At 35.8% G+C, this 20036-nt stretch overlaps 3 protein-coding genes across 4 annotated transcripts in view; 2 read left to right on the top strand and 1 right to left on the bottom strand.

The window, feature by feature from the left end:
* The window catches only part of LOC126372482 (cyclin-dependent kinase 14), a 77718-nt gene extending 66276 nt beyond the window's left edge, over window positions 1-11442 (bottom strand). Inside the window, exon 1 of one of the 2 annotated variants that reach the window (XM_050018275.1) lies at window positions 11226-11442. In XM_050018275.1, the coding sequence (XP_049874232.1) occupies window positions 11226-11310 (85 nt within the window). In that variant the 5' untranslated portion in view covers window positions 11311-11442. Of the gene's footprint in view, window positions 1-1721; window positions 2256-11225 lie in introns of those variants that run through there. The other variant, XM_050018277.1, reaches the window with a different exon arrangement.
* LOC126372549 (15-hydroxyprostaglandin dehydrogenase [NAD(+)]-like) overlaps window positions 1-18150 on the top strand; it is a 349480-nt gene extending 331330 nt beyond the window's left edge. The window contains exon 7 of the transcript XR_007567169.1: window positions 17977-18150. The gene's annotated coding sequence lies outside the window, so the exon portion shown is untranslated. The remainder of the gene's footprint in view (window positions 1-17976) is intronic.
* Window positions 12052-16633, top strand: LOC126372501 (islet cell autoantigen 1). Its single transcript, XM_050018299.1, has 4 exons — window positions 12052-12720; window positions 13424-13672; window positions 14177-14440; window positions 14833-16633. The coding sequence occupies exons 1-4, from the start codon at window positions 12151-12153 to the stop codon at window positions 15043-15045; spliced, it is 1296 nt and encodes a 431-aa protein (XP_049874256.1). The 5' UTR covers window positions 12052-12150; the 3' UTR covers window positions 15046-16633.
* Window positions 18151-20036: the final 1886 nt, after the last annotated feature.

Genomic DNA, 20036 nt, shown 5'->3' on the forward strand with positions numbered 1-20036 from the left:
GATATTTTCGCAAAACATTGGCAAATCAACCGCAGGAGAATACTCCATATACCCTCCGGTTGATTGAGGGGAGGCATGTGCCCAGCAGTAGCACGTATATAGGCTGTTTATGTTATAATAAGTTGGTAAATGTTTTCATATAACACAAGAAACAAGATCGCAGAAAAAAATAAATTCCAGAACTTTTAATTACTATTCCCAAGATTAGACCGATTTGCAATACATTCTGTAATTATCAGCAGTACAGAAGTTAAACAAGACCATAATATTCCAATATCCAATAAAGATTACAAAGTAATCTTAATTGCCGTTCCAATACATCTATTTATTTTAACATCTAATATTGGTAGAGACATCGACGTTCGACAGACACAATAACAATAATGTCACAAGTGTCTAAGAAAAACACATCAAAAGAATGGAACGACGCAAGTAACAGTAAATACAAGTGTGTCATCAATACACGGCCATCACAAGACGTCAATCAATCGATTGTAGTCCAATAACATTAAACTTTCATGAGACGAAACCCAAGGCACGACGAGCCTTTCAGACGCGCTTCTAGTTTCTGGAAAATGAATCGTGATGCATGAAGATGCATTGCCTGCCTGCCTTTATCAATTGGCCATGCTACGATTTTTTTATGTATTTGTTTTATAATTTATTTTGAAAATATAGTCCATTTTAAGGAACCAATTTCGATATTTTTGTGTTTTATCAATCCTATCTATTTTTTAGAAACACTTAAAATTTCACCCTTGGTGACGTCACTAAAGCAAGAATTAAAAAATGCCTTTGCCTACAAAAAAAGCGTCAATATCAATACTGTCAGTTCAATACTGAACTGTCAGTGATTGTCAGTCCAATTCAGTCCATCTCGCCAAACTCAGATGAAACTTGTTGAAACGTTACTTTATGTGTACCTAATTACATATTTAAATTACATATAAAAATTACAGCAATAAATCACAATTATGTATGTATTTTTATGAGCAACTAGGTATAATTATAACACTTACAATACATAAGAGCTTTCGCTCCTCTGATCTCCGAAATATTGTGGTTGCTGGAGTTGGTCATAAACTCTAAAATCATGACGTTGTTCACTCGCGGTAAATTACGAGAGTCGGCTTTTTCGAAATTAGCTGTTCTAGTCGCCATCGCAATAAAGAATACAGACAGAAACAGAATAGCTTGTTGAATAATTTGAATATAACCTCATCAACAACTTGTGTCAACTATCAATACCACTTGTCATAAATGAACTTTTTGTAAGCAGGCAAAGGCATATTTTTATACATCTTGTTACAAAGGTCAAATAAAGGTCAATCATTTTAATAAAATATCTTCAAAAATACTGAAAAATAAAAAAAAGTAAATATAGGGAGTTGTTTCAAATTCATTTATCTCGAAATGGTTTTCAGCTTTCTGTACTTTTACAAAAACCGAGCATGGCCAATTGTTCAACAGATGCTGTAAGCAGGCTACTTTATAACAATTGCTGGCTATTGAATAGTGAAGAGTAAAGTAAACTACTGACATAAAATCATACTGAAAATAAAATAAGTTTATTAAGTGTATCTACATAGACAAAGGATTTCTAAGTGAAACGAATACGCGGAAACTGTGCTATATTGTTGTACTGTAAGTAAACATATATCTAGTTATCAATGATGTATAAAAACTACACAATCATGCGATAGTGACAAAACCAGACTCACTTCTCTTGGCGGTCCCAAACCCGTCGTCATCATGTCCATTGAACATTCTATCTTCATCGTACTCGTAAACCTTGAAGCTCTCAAAGGAATACAGTTTGCCGGCTTTTACGTCCGTTTACACTAAAACTACAGACGACTTCTTCGAACTATTCTTAAACTATGCTATAAATATGGCACTAGCCAAAGTATTTATTTATAAACTAATACAGAGCAATTACCAAGAACCACTTAATTTATGTAACACCGCCCAAAAGTACACAGCACTTCCTAAACCAGGATACAGTTTCAATTCCGACTGTCTCCAAATAATGTCCAAACAAGAACTTTCGTCACTCGTTACGCGGACGATCGAAATGTTTACAAACGCTTCAATAACTTCCGAACATTGGAAATAGGATTACGCACAAGCTATTGTATCGGAACAATGACCAAAGCAACGTTCGGTATTTGGAAGTGTAGTGAAAAATTCGTAGTGGTTTACGAGAGGTGAGACGGAGCGCCGAGACGAGAGGGACAGGAGCGTCCGGGAGCGCGGTCGCGTGTCGTCTGGCCGGGCTGGCTGCAGCCGCGTCGCGCCGGCGCCCGGAACTATGTCAGCCGCGGCGCCCAGCACCCGGCCGCCATACACCCAGCCTTCCATACACCTCTCCCGTGCCCGACGCATCAATACAATCGTTACCGCATGCACGTCTGGCAAATTGTAATTGCCGCCTCCCCCATTCAGCGTTATTGTCGATCAAATTAAAATTATAAATGCTCTCGACTCGCAATTAATGTCGACATTTTAATTAAGTACAACCGATATTTACCAACATTAAGCTGAGAATCAGTGCATACATTTTACAGGTTTGTTAACTAGGAAAGGAACAATACTTAAAACATTATTAATCGACCTAAAAAGCTTATTTTTAAAAACAATTAAACGGGAGACTGAAGGGGATGAATGAAAGAATGGCGCTTTCAGCGGAAAACGCTGAAGTTTAGCGAAAAGAAAAGACTCATGAAGTATATTAAAAGAAAATAAATGGAGCTGTATTAATACTTCTCTTTGAACGTATGTACTATGAAAGCTTTAGTCGAAGGCAGTCTAGGTCTGCTTAAGAGATTAGTAGAGTTGGTAGACCGTTGTATCATTTATCGCTTCAGCGCTGCAAGGCGAGGACTTCCATTGATCGGCTCAAGCTCCGCATTTAGCGCTAAATTGGATGCTTTTCGCGCCATTCCTCTCGCCCCTAATAACGACTTTTTCTGCTTTACCCAGCTACGATAATCCTTAGAGATTATTACAGATTTCTCTTCTTCATTATTGGTATAAATTCTGCTTTATTAAAAGCAAAATATGTAAGTAGGGCATACTTTATGTAATACTTAAATAAAGTAGTAGAAATATAGAGAACGACAAGGAGTGTATTTTATAGGTAAGCATTATCTACTATACGACCATGGCATTTATTGATCGAACAAGGTCTGAGACAGTAAACAGTGGAGTAGGTAATTAAGACTGGAAAGGTAATAAAATACCTTCCTTTCGTTATCTTTATAGACAATTGATAGAACTTAGAGCTTTTGGTTCGAGAAATTGGGCTATTCATTTCTTTGTTTCGATGTAAACTTAAAACAAGTGACATCTGTTGGACGTTTTTTTATTAAGCTTAGTTAGAATATTTATAGGTTGCCAGAAATGGCAAGCTTGGGTTGGCCGAATACATGCCTCCCCTCTATCAACCGGAGGAGCATACTCCGCCACGCTGCGGGTTGTGGAGGTGTTTTATGGCTAAACATTGTAAATGATCAAAATATATTTTTACGGGGCCTTTGGCGATGCAATAGCAACCCTGACACCAAGGAGGAATGAGGTCGATCATTGACCTCACAACCCACAAGAGAAAAGAATAGAAGATTATTATTTATGAAGAAGGAATTATGAATCAAAGATGAGTATATAATAACAAATTAAAAAAACTAGTGCTGACAGGGTACGTCAAATGTGCGTACAGTATGTATAGGAATAAGTCAATGAGGATATGTTATGTCAGTGGGCTCTGTTTTCCGCATTTAGACTCTAAGATGGCCCATTATGCGTGTAATTGTTGACTAATAAAACTAGAAACTCAAATGTAGACGGCAGCACTGTTGAATGTTTCAAAATTTTGACAGTTCTCCATAATGTCACATATAAAATGTGGAGCAACGCATTTTACGAAAGGTACATTACGCGACTGAAGGAACGTGGAGTGTATCCAGTCTGAAGGATTAGTTACGAAAAAGAAAAGCCGTCAATAAGTTCGAAAAAGGCAGTTTTGATTGAAAATATGTTTTTCTAAAGTTACTTATTTCCGGTCTCTAGGGAATAAATGTAACACTATGATCATGCAGCTAAACGCTGCGCACCGAGTTATAGTGTAAAAATATAACCAAAACAATGTTTGTTTACTCAAATAGTATGGGGAACTGTCAAAATTTAAGAACAAATTCAAATTCAAAAATATCTTTATTCAGTAGGTAACATACTTTACACTTTGAATCGTCAATTTTTACATAACGAACGTCTCATCCGCCTAAAACTACTGCAGCTTCTCACAACCTGTATAGCCGGGGAAAAGAAGCTGCAAGAAAAACCTCAACAGTAGCGACACCTGATGGGAGAAATAGGCATTTTTCATCCACATTGTCGTCTACCCCAATGTAATATGGTATGAAGTTTATGATCATGACACGTATCATCTCTAGATATTCCCATTTATGTAGCGACATACCTAGCTTTATCGAACTGTCCATAATTTAAGTACCTGAGTATTATTATGTGAAGTTTATTGTACGAGTATATATGCTTTTATTTATTTATTTATTTATAGGAAAACCAACAGCTACATCAAATAGTATAAACATAAATATAAATCACAAAAGAGCCAATTATAGGTTTCCACAGATAGACTTCGGTATTATGTTGGTCATACAGCAACAATAGATAGCAAAATAAACTAGGTGCCTATACAAACATAGCAAACACATTTCACGAAAAAATCAACCAGTCGCCCACAATGCCCGGGATAGAAATCTGCAAGCAGAAAAATGCCTGCGATCACGTAATTACAACGCATGATACTCCCAACCAACTAATATCTTTTTGCCAATTTCCGCTTCACTGATGGTATACTACAGTTGAAGATATCGATATCAAGATCTTTCATTATGTTATTAAGGTTTCTGCCTGCTCGCCATAGAAAACTGTCCTGTCTATAGTTTTTAGATGCTAATGGTAGTGAAAATGGTGGATAAACCCTTCGTGATCTAGTGGGAACGTTAAACAAAAGCTTACCTAACAGTTCCGGACAGTCAACAGTCCCATTGGTTATACTCAGCAAGTACGATAAATCCGCAATCTCACGCCTCGCTTCAAGGGATAAGAGGTGATGCTGCTTGCATATGCGAATATAGGATGAAGAACAATATGGTTTCTTTAATTTAAAGCATAAAAACTTTATAAACTTTTTTTGTATCGATTCAATTCGATCAATATATTTCTGATATCTGGGATTCCATATTTGAGATGCGTACTCTAACTTGCTCCGCACAAAAGCACAGTAAAGTATTTTAAATGTTTTTGCGCGAGTAAAACAGTGAGAAATACGCATAATGAAACCCAGAGCTTTAGTGCTTTACATAATCTACTTAACATATTAGACAGTACAAAGTAAACAGAATGCCTTTGTGCAACGATTAAGGCTATTTGTGTCGCCGCTGGTCGAAGAGTCAGATAATAATCATATCAATTAACATTTTTTTTTGTTATGGATACCTAAATAATAATACTGCATATAGAACGGTAATTCTCCGTCCCGCACCAATTCATATCGGGCGCTGATTTCACCCCCTTTGGGTCTTACTTTAGTTTTAAACGGCCGTAAGTAGCTAAGCTACTGCTTAGGACTGTGTCTCACTCGCACTCACGCGTTAGGCGGCACACGATAAGAATAAGAGTGTCCTGGGTGTAGTAGAGGTAAGCTTGATTGGGAGTAAAGAGTACGTAAGATCTTTCAGCTGCTACAGCAAGTGTTTTATACCTAAGTAATGCATGATTAGGTTTGACTGTTAAGTTGTATTCTTTTAGCGTGTGGCTCTACCCATCCCGAAAGGACGATAGCTGTGAGTTGTATCTGTCTGTTAGCTACAGTAAGTTTGCATAAAGCTCGTTTAATTGGTTAAACGTTGCCTTTCAGCCTAATGTCCCCAGGCATATATTAACATGCCTCACTCGACGATTGCCGATTGCCTACGACATACATAAAGCAAGACTACCTACGTCATGACGTGCTAAATTATGTACTATTACGTTCAAGGCCCGATCGATTTATTTGTATTTAGTCTTTACTGGCATCAACCTTCGAGCTTAGCCTTAAGTATAAGCCTTTTGATTTATTCTTTATTTCTCGTAATTAAGGTCTATGCTTGGTAGATAGAATCGAATCGATCGGACTGATAAGTACATCACTACTTTAATGAACGTCACAACACTGGCTTCTGTACTTAGACAGATCTAACTCGTTATATCGTTATGTTCTGTATAATATTAGCAACATCTTAGAGAACAATATTCAATTTTTTTACACAAAAATATACTTATTAATTATATTTTCCAACTTGTGTGAATTGACTACAAATAACAAACATATATTATGAAGATGTACGATCCAAAAAAATTAGGTCAGAAAAATATTGGCCATCATAATTGAAACTGAGGTCAATGTCTATTCTAGTATATGAAATGTAAATAAATAAATAAATAAATAATAATAAATAAATAATATAATGACCTAGAGTATTATATGACACCTGCAAATGCAAATATGTATTTCCCGACTTCCATCTGTGTCTGCGAAAGTTCCTTCCTGCTGTTATCGCGGAACTGTTCGACCTCTGACATTTGCGACTTTAGCTAAAACAGAACACAGTTGGTTGCTTTTCACTAACACGGCGGCGGTAAGGCTCACCAAGTCGCCGCCTATCACGTTGGTCTAACAGAAACTTCAGTGAAGTGTGGGTACTTAGTTCATCTTGCAATGGCTGCACCTATACCTGTATTTTATCTATATAATACAGCTATAATACAGAAAATATATCGGTAATCTTCCAGCAGCCCATTCCATTTTCTTATGTGGCTTGTGGAACACTAATCCCTAAGCCTTTGGGCCTACTCTTACTTAAACTGCGGTAAACCCTAGAGCCATATAATACTCGCTGAGCAGAAGGAATCGGATGCTGAATGAACCAAATTGAGCCTTAAGTATAACTCGTAAAACCTCGTACATAATCCTTATCCATTCTAGTCTATACTAATATTATAAATGCGAAAGTTACTACGTCTGTCTGTCATCTTTGTATGCCTAACCGCCGGAAAGATTTCGATGAAAATCAAAACACACACGCACAGATCAATACTAGGAACTATTCGAAGCCCTGTGGAGAACATTGTACGTAGTAGTACTTTCCAGAGGTGAATTTAAAGAGTACTTTTCAGTGACATAGTACTTACCGCGAAAACCGATGTCTTTCTTCCTAAATATTCTTCGACGTCGCGGACCAAGTACGAGATTTTAATTTTCATTGATTATTCCTCATTCCACTTCATTAGACCTTCGACTTGAGTTCAGCCGAGAAGTTTGTAAGGCAAGTTTCAAGTGGACGCTTACACTTGGAAATTAACTCTTAATAGGCAATATTATTAACTATTCATGCGGTAAGCGTGTTCGGAACACATAAATCACGCCCGTATTCCTTAACGGGGTAGCATGGCAGGGACACAAGACGTTTGTATAGTGACAGATTTATCAGCCCTTAATTGGCTTATTACATTAGACAGGACATAATACACCATTTATAATGTACATTGTATCTAAATTCTAAATACATACTACTAGATTGTTTTTTTTTTGATTGATTTACTATTGATTGAGATTGCTACTTAGCAATAAGGCCGCCTATTGTACTAATTCTATTTCTCTTTGTTTTGTATTTTGTTTTTTCCTGTGTGTGCAATAAAGTATTTATGTTATGTTATGTTACATAATATTAAATCTATACACTCATCACAGTCTCAGAAACTAAAAGTGCTAGGAGTCTCAAATTTAACATAGGGGTTCTTAGGATGTAGATGCTCACTGAGACGGGATTTTGCGAAATTCAACCCCTAAGGGGTTAAAAGTTTGTTTGAAACTTCTATAGTTTTAATAGTAGGTTTTCACGCGAGCTAGTTGGCAATATAAGTCTCACTGCTGGTCAAAAGCCAGCTAGACCTCTCATGATACTGCGCAATTCGCAATACAGCAGTTAAGCACCTCTATTGCCAAAAAACAGAGTACGTACATCAAATCTAGCGTGATCTACCTACTTGTTACAGACACCAAGTCCAAACAACAACACGCCCGCATATCCAACGAATGTGTCGCATGGGATCTCGTGACCTGGGAATCAGCTCCCCGCATCGTATACATGCTAATGCTATGCTAAAGGGCTCCTCGCTCGAATATCTGTTCGGGAATGTGTTACCTATATTATGCAAGACGGTCGATAACACGGCAAAGACACGCGAGACGCGACTCCAACGGCAACCTTGACCCAGCGAATGCTTACTGAACTTTTATGCGATCTGCCTAATAATACCGCGAGTCACTGCGGTAACTCGGTCGTACTACCATCTATTGTTATGTCTGCTCTGCTTTCTTCGCAACTTCGCAGACTTCGCGCCACATTAGATGTGGTTCGCCACACCGAAGCTTTGAATGTAACCGCGGAGACAGCGCATTTTCTATTTTTGATCTATCGCTAGAAGTTTGCAAGCCGTAAATCTGTGGGTGTTCGCCTGGGAAGTTATCTACCCGCTAGTATCGACAGAAGTTCAGCATTGTTATTATGGAAAATACCATACAAAGAGAAGGCTAAAAATACGTACATAGTACACAATACAACAATAGGTCCAATCCATGTTGGATCGAGATAATCTTTACATTTATTCTTCAAACTGCGTATTAAGACTAGCAGCAATCCTATTCTACAAAACTACCTCGACTTCCATCCCAGTTATTGTTATATAAAACATATTTGTCTTATCGTCATTATACTAACATAAACAGTAGTTTACATGACAATAAATTGACATTGAAATACTTTAGAGTTATAGGTACGTTATTCGACGCATTAGCGACGTACATGAATGAAGAAACATCAATAGATTGCTTATTCATTATCGACGGGAACTTTTCAGGCATGGATTTGAATTACATATGATTATCAACTAGAGAATCACGTCGCATAGTCTCTAATATGTCTTCACGTATTATAGGCGATGGGCATACAACCTGCCAACTATATGTTATACTTTATACCTGTACACATTATTATTTATTATTCATAGATACTGAAATGTATAAAGTGGTTGAAATAAAGTAGTCTGTCAACTTGTTATTCTGTCTATTCCAATAATGGCATAGGCATGAATTCATACAACAACAACATAACATAGCATCACTCCTGTATCCCCAAAAGGGTAGACAGAGGTGAAAAGTGGTAGTGAAAAGTGATCTAAGTGGGTGAGGTGGTGGTGAAATTATATAATAGATACAAATGTAGATATGAAAAATATTTTGAATTATTTTTGAAAAGATTTTGACCTTTTATAGCATAACATTAAACAGAATGACAGGCAGGAGAGCCTTTTTGTAAAACTCTTTATGTATAACACATAATCACATCTACTGGCGCTTTAAAATATTATACTTTGTATATAATAAGTAGAGTAACTTTTTAGCTAGTCTTTTAACAATGAATGTTTAGTCATTTGAATGAATTGAAGCACACATAAATATTTTAATTCATAATTGAATTCATATTACCTGTTTTTTACAGTGTTGTAGAATGTAGAACAATGGGTCACTCAAAAGTAATGGAATAAAATCATAGTAAATTTCACTTGTCCGTATATGTGCCATATCAGATACGGACAATATTACTCCTTTCAGTTGTTTTTTCTCCAATATCCATTATCTCAAAATTTCATCACCAACATTACTTATCAATGAACGGTAATAAAATATTGATTTTAAAAGTTCTACTTTCCAATCATGACACAAAATTATTTCTATGTGAAATACAATACTATTCACATGAAAGAAACACTGTAAAGATAAGAAAACAAAAGAAAATAGCCAGCATTTTTATGTATCTATTGAGTTACCTATTATGATGATGATGTACTAAAAAATAATAGGAATTAGATATGTCACAAATAAAGTCAAGAACAATGATGAAACTATAAAAACGTTACTTCCTAAAATGATAATGTAGGTTATTATAATATTAAGATTAAGAGGTATGGTAGGTATGCAGTGAGAAACTGCATTGTACTAACTAATTATAAATACCCAAATGAATGAACAGCTATTTCTGATTTCAGTGCCAAATGGAGAAAGTATGACTACATACCTACATGCTTTTTATCATAATTCTTACCACATTTCTAAAACACTGTGTACACACATTTTCCTTGAATTTAATATCATTATTAATTTATACAATGCAAACAGATATTATTATTTTTCAGTAGTAAACATAGCAGTTGATGGCCTAAATAGTCAGTGAGTCGGCTTTATAAGAGAATGTTCATCCATTCTGACTAACTTGTTCATAAAATGGCTTTGGTAGTATGAAATATTAGCCTCAAAACAAGTGTTGTGTGAATATAAACACATGAACCTGTCACATAATTAATAAGATTATAACTTTTCTACACGCCCTAAAACAGTGGTTGACAGTAACTTAAAGATATTTATAGACAAGATAAAGTTTTTCAAGTAATTACGAGATTTTATGGACTTGGAAAGTGCTTAAAAACTTTTGACACAAAGGCATTTTATTCACACCGCAGTAACTCCTACAAGAAAGACAACGTTAGCTCTAGGCTCGTTGGAGACAAGATAAACGATCAGATAACATAACCACAAAATGTGTATAATAGTATTTTATGCAACAGTTGTATAAGAAGGGTCAAAAAATGCGAGTGGCGTGAGTTGCGATGTGAGCCTTGGCGAACATCGCAATAAGAGACGCCACGAGCATTTTTTGACCTAGTTATACAACGTTGCATACAATACTTTTTCTACGACGACGTAATTTTAAATGAAACAAAAATTTTCCAATTTATTTTCCACCGCGCGGGAAAATGGCGGCAAATGTATACTTTTTTTTTATAGTATATCTATGGCACCAAACAAAGTAAAGGTGCCAGTTTCCAGGTCAAAAAAAAAAAAAAACAACAACAATGCTTTTTTGGCGACATTATAGTACAGTTACACTTTGTAAACAATGCTTTTATAGGCCATAGAGCGTACACTTTTTCAAAGAGTTTAATTATGTATGTACTTATATTAGACTTTTTGGTTATTTAAATGCCAGATTAAAGTAGAGGAGTAGAAAAAAATAATAATGATATTATGACAGCCAAAAACTTACCATCTTTGACATTCTTCGAAGACTGAGACGACGACACTCCAGGTATTGTTTTATCAGTAGCACAATACATCGTAACGGCGTCCATCAGTTCGTGCTAATAATTCACTCTCATCTGGCGAAATTGTGCATAATATTATCATATAATCGATTTGATAACACAATACTTTTGCACGAAATGCGAAACGCGGCGGCCATTCCACATTCCGGTTGTAAATATCATACCATAGATAAAAATGCAGGAAAAAAAAAATAACAATCGTATTTGAAAATAATTAAAACTTGTGGGACACTTATTATTTATAATAATGTACAAAAAATAATTTAAAGAGGTAAATTATTTTTTTCATTTTCAAACCAATATTTTAGGAGGTAATAATAATAATGTTAAGTCTTCTTTAGTTTGTGGTTTGTTTGGTTAAAAATGTTGCCAAGGTAAAAATAAAATTTGCCGATAGTCAAAAAAATATTTTTCGTTCATATGAAAAATATTTGGTTCGAATTTCGAATGAAATAACAACCCGGACGAAACAAATAGGCATCTCGCTGGTATTCAACCCGTGTGATGTCGACTGTCTACACTATTCTGTCGGATTATACGCCAACGTTAAAATTTTGAAGGCGCTAAAGATTTTTACGTAAAATAAACGTATTCCAAATCTTCGCCTTCAAAAATTTTTTTTAGCTTATAACCATGCACTTGTTTCAAATAAAATTTAGACTTAGGTGCATGCTTATTAAAACTTTTCCTACACTATGAAAACGTTTCCTTTCTTGTAAGCAAAATTATTTATTACAGCAACACTCTGTTCATAACATAAAATGTCAATCAAAGTTATCAGCTTATCATCTGAATTCCTTTTTCACGTAAAAATATTATAATATTGTTAATAACAGTGATTTTGAAGTATATATTTAGTGTATAAATATGATGCGACATCAGTACTGGGTAACCAAAAAGACTGTTTTGAAAAAACTAGGAACTAAAGAAGATGAATGTATAGTTGCCTCGGATGCCGAACTCGACGCGAAATTGGAGTTATTTCGATCAATATCGGACAGTTGTTTGCAGTTACAGAGAGTTTTAGATCAGTATCAAGAACGCCTGTGTATCTTGGCCCAGGAGGAGAACAGTTTAGGGAAGTTTTTACGCGATGCGGGGAAGAATGCTGACGCGTCAGGAAAACATATGGTATCAGCTGGCAAAGCTATTTCTTATTGTGGTCAGCAACGATTGTCGGTGAGAGGGCCTTTATTGAGGCTTTACCACGAAGTAGAAACGTTTAGATGTCGGGCAGTGAGCGATATGCGGTCTACTGTGTCTTCCATGGAGAAGGCTCGTATTGAGTATCGCGCGGCGCTGAGTTGGATGAAGTCTGCGAGTACTGAGCTAGATCCCGACACAGGACGTGGTCTCGACAGCTTCCGGAAGGCACAGCGACAAGTGCGCGAGAGCAAAAAACTGTTTGATAAGCTCACATTAGATGTGTTACAAAAGGTACAATGTTATTTTACTGTTAGACAAAATAACATATACCTTGGTTTTATATAATCTATGAATTTATCTCTTACTATTCAGTTTATGAGTCTTGTTAATTGTGTAGTGGTTAAGCATTTATGAGATCTGATTTGAATGTAGGTAGCCTTGAAATTCTAAAGAGGTGACAGTGTTCCTCCTCTAGTATGTTTAGGATAAAATTAAAATAACATTGGCAGTAATGATTGTCTCTTCGATATGACGACCAGTTGCCATAAAACCATAAAGTTCAAGTTGAAATTAAAATAGTGAAGAGATAGGTAGTAGGTATTTATCCAGTGCTCTTTAAATATGTCTGAATTTATTTTGTAGATCATTGACTCTTATTAACACTCAAGTTGTTTATATAGAACTAGCATCCATAGAGGTAACGGGAAATAGGCATGAATTTTTGTATTTGTGCAGTTTATTTTGCATATAAATATAAACTCACGCCCAAAATCCGTAATAGAGTAGGCAGAGCCAGTAGTCAAAAGACAACATGCAACCACTGTTGAAATGAAGTCCTAATACGATGGATATGATGAACCTTATGGTGACAAGCGATCAGCCTTTCAACCTTTCATGCTTAACCGATGATATGTTACTGCGACAGATGATTACGCTCGACGCATTTTCCGTTTGATATGAACAGACCCTATGTAATAAAAAAAAATGTTTCCAGATTGACCTGTTAGCAGCGGCGAGATGTAACATGTTCTCCCATGTCCTGACAAACTACCAGAGTTCCTTCCTAAACTTTGCATCGAGAGTAGTTCAAACATTGATATCAACAGCTGATTCTATGAACACTGCACCACAATACGAATTTTGTATCCTGAAAGAGCTTTCTCAAAACTTAGGAGAGGGAGAAGCTGAAGGGAAGAAAGAAGAGATTGTGCCACAAGACAAGGACCAAATGTTGTTTTTCCAGGTACTTATTTCATTTAATATTTTGTCTTCTTAACTTAAAATAATTTGTTAAAGTAATTTCTTGAATTGAAAGTGGTGTGTCAGGCAGTATTGTATTAAGTGAAATTCCATGGTCTTTGCCTAACCCAACGGAAAATAGGCGTGATATTATGGATGTATGTTTCTTAAAGTAGTATGTTCCTCCACATACATAAACTTCGCCTATTTCCACTGAAGTAAGCAGACTATGGAATTCCATTTTGCTATAATCCTGACATACTTCTGATGCTTCCTCCACATTCAAACATACATAATCTTTATCTTAATAGCTAATAATTACTAATTATTTCTGAAGGTTTTATAATTGACAAATGATTACTTACTTCTTCACTAGAGGCTAAAAGGTTCTCTACTAATTTACTCTCCACAATAACTAATAAAAAATAAAATATAAATGTTACATATTGGGCTGTCCTATTTACCTATAGTACTTACCTATTAATTTAATATCTCATTATCTATACAGGATGAATATAAAGACGACAAACCAGTCAACAGTCAAAAGCCAAATACAACAGAACCATTGCAAAACAAAGAGAACCCACCGTCCAGTGAAAATAAAGATACGTCAGAACCCACATCATCTGTTAATCTGATAGACACAAGTCTATTTGATACTGAAGGAGCCAGTAATGGTGCAGGCATCAGTTCGGATTTAGCCGGGCTACGCTTAGACTGCGGCAATATGCCGTCCAACTTCGGGTCTTTTATGCCTTCTCAACTGTTACAGGTATGTTCTGTTTTGATCCTTTTTTTATTTAATGTACACTGGTAATGTGTCATCTAATTCCATTTATGCCACTTACTGAAGCAACTAACTTTTGTGCAATCACTTCTGTCTGATAATTAATAAATAAGATTGCGAGAATTACAAAGTCTGTATTGAAACAATTTACTTAGAAAAGCAATATTGTTATTTGACAGTTGTTGACAGTGGCCCCAATTATACGAAAATTGAGGTGTTTTCCATAAATTTTATAACTTAAAATAAAATTAAGTTGTGTCTGCAGGAATCGGGGCCATTGCGCACTTACTTTAATATGCGTAAATGTCAAATTGTAATTTTCTTTTTAGATGAATTGCTTTGATGACGTAATCCTAAGTCTTAAATTTGTGTTTCAGGATCTAAATGTTACGAGTCTCTTTAATGAAACATTGGCGCCAGCTCCTGATGCTTCGTCATCTCCCAAATCTCCCAGACCAGAGTCAAAGCCTGTAGGAGCTCCTAAAAGAGAAGACAAGGCAGCCTGGTTCAAGCTGTTTGCCGAATTAGATCCACTGGCCAACCCTGACAACATTCCTGGTGCCACCACCAATCAGAGCCATGCTGCTTAAAGTAAACAACTTTCAAATAAGCATTCCATTTTGTTATATTTAGCATACATAGAAAGCCTAATTACTATAAAATATGCTCACTGACAAAGATATAATTATTCCTTATAGTTTCTTATGCACCATTGTATTGTTATTGTCAGTTATCATAGATATAGAGACTATGACCTCTAAACGACGTAAGGGTATAAATATAATAGTGTAAACGTTTATATCTATATATCCATGACCTATATTTGACTGTTGTGTGTTTTGTTACGTATCCGTGCTATCACGTTTACACGATCGATGATTGCATTGATCGTTAGTTTTGCAGGTTCTAATGGACATTGCTCGACACATAGGGCTATTAATTCGTGAGACTACATCCTAGTAACTGAATCTTAAATAAATCAATTATTAAGTAATAAAATGAAAATAATATGATTGTCTACCTGATACGACACGATTCGTTTATAAAAAAACATCATAGAAAGAAAAAGGAAAGAGAGGAAGGGGTAGCCTTAGGAGAACATTTATGAAACAAATTAGAGAAAGGTGCAGGTCGTGTCGTATCAGGAGGTGAAGGATTTGGCGGGAAGAAGAAAGGAATGGCGATTACTCCACCGACAAGAGCGCAGCTCTTAAAGAAAGAGAATAAAATTAAGTCCATCTGAGGTTACTCTTAGTATTCGATCAAACTCTGCCAAGCTGATTCAGGCGAACAAAACTTAATTTTAATTTAGTGTGACCATTTTAAGAATAGTGCTGTCCTTTGCTTAAAATAAGTACAAGAAAGAGATAGAGCCAATTATGGAGTCGGCTAACGATCATTGATGTGTAATAAATAGTAATAATGTTACTATAGTACAAAGACAAAGATTTCTGAATACCAAGATCATTGTCTACCATCGATCATTGTTACCAAGATCAATCGCGAAAGCCAGAATATAGAAAAAAGAACAATATTAAGTTTTGTGTGACAAAATCGGCGCCATTGACGATCGTCCATTAAAACCGATTCAATATCCATATCATTGGTCGTGTAGAATTGATATCACTATTATTGTATCCGTTATGTGCCAGGGTGTACCGTGTAAGAACTATAAAGTATTTTATTTATATAAGAATCGTAATATATAAACTTGTGTATCCGCCAGCCTAGTTAGTTAGTTCGGTAAAGAAACATGCCCTGCAATGAAACTGGCTAGATATATTTTATTTCTTGCGTACTTAAGTTCGTAATTGTACTAGTCATAAAGATCTGTATTTTATTTCTTTATTATATTTTGAATTAGGACTTCTTTTTTACATTGATGTCTCGCGTTTGTATTGAATTAAAATTTTAGGATAAATATAATATATTTTATTTTCTATAAATGATAATGTGTAATGGTAAAGTAATGAACGACTTATTGTATTGAGCGTACAACTGTCCTGACATCTTCGACAATAATATTGTCTGTTATTTTCTTTTATGTGTAATCAGTCATTTAATATAATTTTCTAATTTAAAAGTATTTACATACATTCCTAGTCGCTTGAATTTACCATAAACCAAAGATGAACTACGAGTTTACGACCAAAGATTTTATTTAGGAGTATTTTATTCGTGTGCGTCAAGCTAGCGGCCTCAAAAAAAAAATGGGCACGAAAAAATAATTTGACCATACCAAAAAATAGTACTCTTATTGAAAAAAATAGTACCTGTTGTAAAAAAAATAGTACCATCACGGTTCTGGATTTATAGCCATGTTTTATTGCACTTGCTAGCTTGACGGTGAGCGAAATTTGGCGAGAGTTAACGACAAGGTCTTTCGCTTTGATTTAAACGCCAAAAAATAGTATCGAAATAGTACTCACCCCCTGCAAAATACCGAAAGTAGTACTTCAACGGTTCCAAAGTTATAAAGGTAGTTCTTTGATCCCGCTAGCTTGACGTTTTGAAAATACCTATTATCTGGGGAATGCTTGCATACTTCAGTTTGTAACTAATGTCAATAAACTCGTATGAAATAGTACTCCCTACCATCATAATTTGGACCTGATTCTCTTTGTAGAAATATGTCAAAAAGTTATTATAACCTATGTCATACATTTATCAAGACAAGTACAGTCGCGAACAAAATTATTACACATGGTCAAGAATGTTGTCAGATTTCAGTATTTTTCCCCATTTTTGGGTAAAAATTGGTGAAGTGCCAGGGTTGTTAGATGAAAGTAATATCATTGTTGAAACTCTGAGTTATTCTACAAATACTGCAAATTGTTTATTAACAAACACTTCGATCCGTAACAAATTCAACATGAAGGTATAAATTATAAAATAAAACAGCAGATTAAAAATGTATTATGATGTATTAAAATCACACATTGTTTTCGATAAGAACTAGACCCATGCAGCCATTTTCTATTAAAATTAGTGCATATGGGTGTATGCAATAGGAATTTTTTGTAATAGCAGCACTGAAGTGCAAAGAAATGGTAGGGTAGACCTCCAAAATGGCAATACTTACGAATAAATTGTGAGGTTATGTAATTGTCTACGTGACTGTATCAACAACAAATGTATGGCATAGGTTATGATGATTTTTTAACATTTCTACAAAGAGAATCGGATCAAAATTATGATGGTAGGGAGTACTATTTCATACGAGTTTATTGACATTAGTTACATACTGAAGTATGCAAGCGTTCCCCAGATAATAGGTATTTTCAAAACGTCAAGCTAGCGGGATCAAAGAACTGCCTTTATAACTTTGGAACCGTTGAAGTACTACTTTCGGTATTTTGCAGGGGTTGAGTACTATTTCGGTACTATTTTTTGGCGTTTAAATCAAAGCGAAAGACCTTGTCGTTAACTCTCGCCAAATTTCGCTCACCGTCAAGCTAGCAAGTGCAATATAACATGGCTATAAATCCAGAACCGTGATGGTACTAATTTTTTTACAACAGGTACTATTTTTTTCAATAAGAGTACTATTTTTTGGTGTGGTCAAATTATTTTTTCGTGCCCATTTTTTTTTTGAGGCCGCTAGCTTGACGCACACTTTTATTCTGATGTTGTTGTTTCATTTAGTTGAGTTTTAAAAACGTTCCATTTTTCCTTAATAAATCGTGTATTTCAAACTTGATGTTTTCTTTCGAATATTTTGAATAATTCCTTAGTGTTACGGTGCATCTTACCCATCTTAGGAGTCTAAAATCAACTATAGCTTCAAGTTCTAGATCTGCCCGCATTGGGATTTCGAGCTTGAGTGATGTAGCTCTTAGTATTGGGATGAACTGTAGCGTTGTTTCCGTTACCTGCCGGCTCTGTGGGTGGTACCCGTGCTGCGAGGGTAGGTCACTACCGACGCCGGTTTAGTAAATCACGCCAGTCAGTCATAGTTGAAATTCTAAGCCCTGTTTATTGGTATACCTAAATTGCTAAGGCGCGAAGGGCATTTCAGTTAAGCGTAAAACGCCATCTATTTATTGAAATATTGAACTTTCATTTTTCTATGCACTGACATCTACCAGACTTTACATTTGATTTGGTTAGAGTTCGCCCCAATAGATGGTGGTATATTAAAAAAAAAACAGTGTGACTATATGTGAAAGAATTCAACTCTTTTGTTAAGTCAAGCATCTGTCACTGAGAATATTAATTTCAGTTAAGGTGTACAGGTTTTACATAAACTCAAACTTTTTTTGACGTAACTTATAAGGTGTTACAGATTTATTGCCGGACAAATGGAATGAATTTAATACCAAGTAGTTACCTAAGTACTTGGCCGAAAAAATGGGGAAAACAACTACGTTACTGGACCATTGCCAAGATGCCACCACGAACTAATAAGAGATTGATTTCTTGTTATTTGTTATAACTTAGCTATTGTGACGTTTTGTTTAGTTTTTTCGTCTTCTATGCTGTTCTGGGAGCAAATAAAAAACATAGAACACGTTCAGCTGCTTGTCTTCCCGGGCATGTCGTAAAAACCGACAGAGGGACAGAGGGAATGTTATGGGCGATAGGCTGATCCCTTATCACCATAAGGTTCATAATATCCATCTTAGGACTTCGTATCAACGGTGGCTGCAAGTTGTCTTTGATTTCTTGTGGCTCTGCCCACCCCATTTGGGATTGCGGGCGTGAGTTTATGTATGTATGTATGTATGTTGTTTAGTTTTCAAAATTTCATCGAAGAAAAACACAAATAATTGACGTTTCGTTCCTTGTAGTACCAAGTTCAGCACTACACTATCCAGCAGCTGGAAAAAAAGAAAATGAAAATCCCTTTTTTTGACGTGACTTATTGTAGGTTTGCATTAATTACTTGGCCGGACAAATGGGGAGCACTGAAGGCTCTCACCCGGTACAACGTTTAAGACAACAGGCCTGAGGGTGCCCAGTTGAGCGCGAACCTCGGATCACGGCGTCGTCTAAGATAAAAAATATTTGAAAGAATTAATCGACCCTAGTGGGTCGATAGCGATAAGCGCTGATTGAGGTCAATCGTCCACCACGCCGGGTCGGTATCGGGGTCCTGAAGTGTTTGGTGTCACGAGCTGATTGGCTACCTTTATGGCTAGAGTAATCGGCTCGTCGGGATCGTATATTGGAAAATCCCTCATTTATTGATATTATTTTACATGATTGATCGGGTACGAGGTTTTGGGATCGGGCTTTGTAAATTATTACATAACATAAGATAGCATCACACCTATATTCCTGAATGGGGCAGGCAGAGGGTACAGTATATACACCCACTTTACGTTAGCTATGTTTAACTTCCATGTAATCTTTATGTCAATGTGAATATGTATATGGCCTATCTTAGGGATCTTAGGATAGGATTCTATCTGTCAAGAGAGAAACTGAGTTACACAAATCTTCTTTTAACATCGCGTCATCGGTAACTTTGACAGTTAGATATAGCAGAATTTGTTTTACAAAGTTGGTCACACCTAAAGGAAAATCTTCGTCTGTACTGTACTGTACTAGGGATGGCGATCCAATCCAAAAAAGATCG

Source organism: Pectinophora gossypiella, chromosome 14 (assembly GCF_024362695.1).
Source record: "Pectinophora gossypiella chromosome 14, ilPecGoss1.1, whole genome shotgun sequence".
Lineage (NCBI taxonomy): Eukaryota > Metazoa > Arthropoda > Insecta > Lepidoptera > Gelechiidae > Pectinophora > Pectinophora gossypiella.

Excerpts from the sequence above, each read along its gene's own strand:
- LOC126372501 (XM_050018299.1), top strand. The coding sequence starts at position 12,151 with ATGATGCGACATCAGTACTGGGTAACCAAAAAGACTGTTTTGAAAAAA. Across the intron at positions 12,721-13,423 it reads CATTAGATGTGTTACAAAAG|ATTGACCTGTTAGCAGCGGC; the intron begins GTACAATGTTAT and ends AAATGTTTCCAG. Across the intron at positions 13,673-14,176 it reads ACCAAATGTTGTTTTTCCAG|GATGAATATAAAGACGACAA; the intron begins GTACTTATTTCA and ends TTATCTATACAG.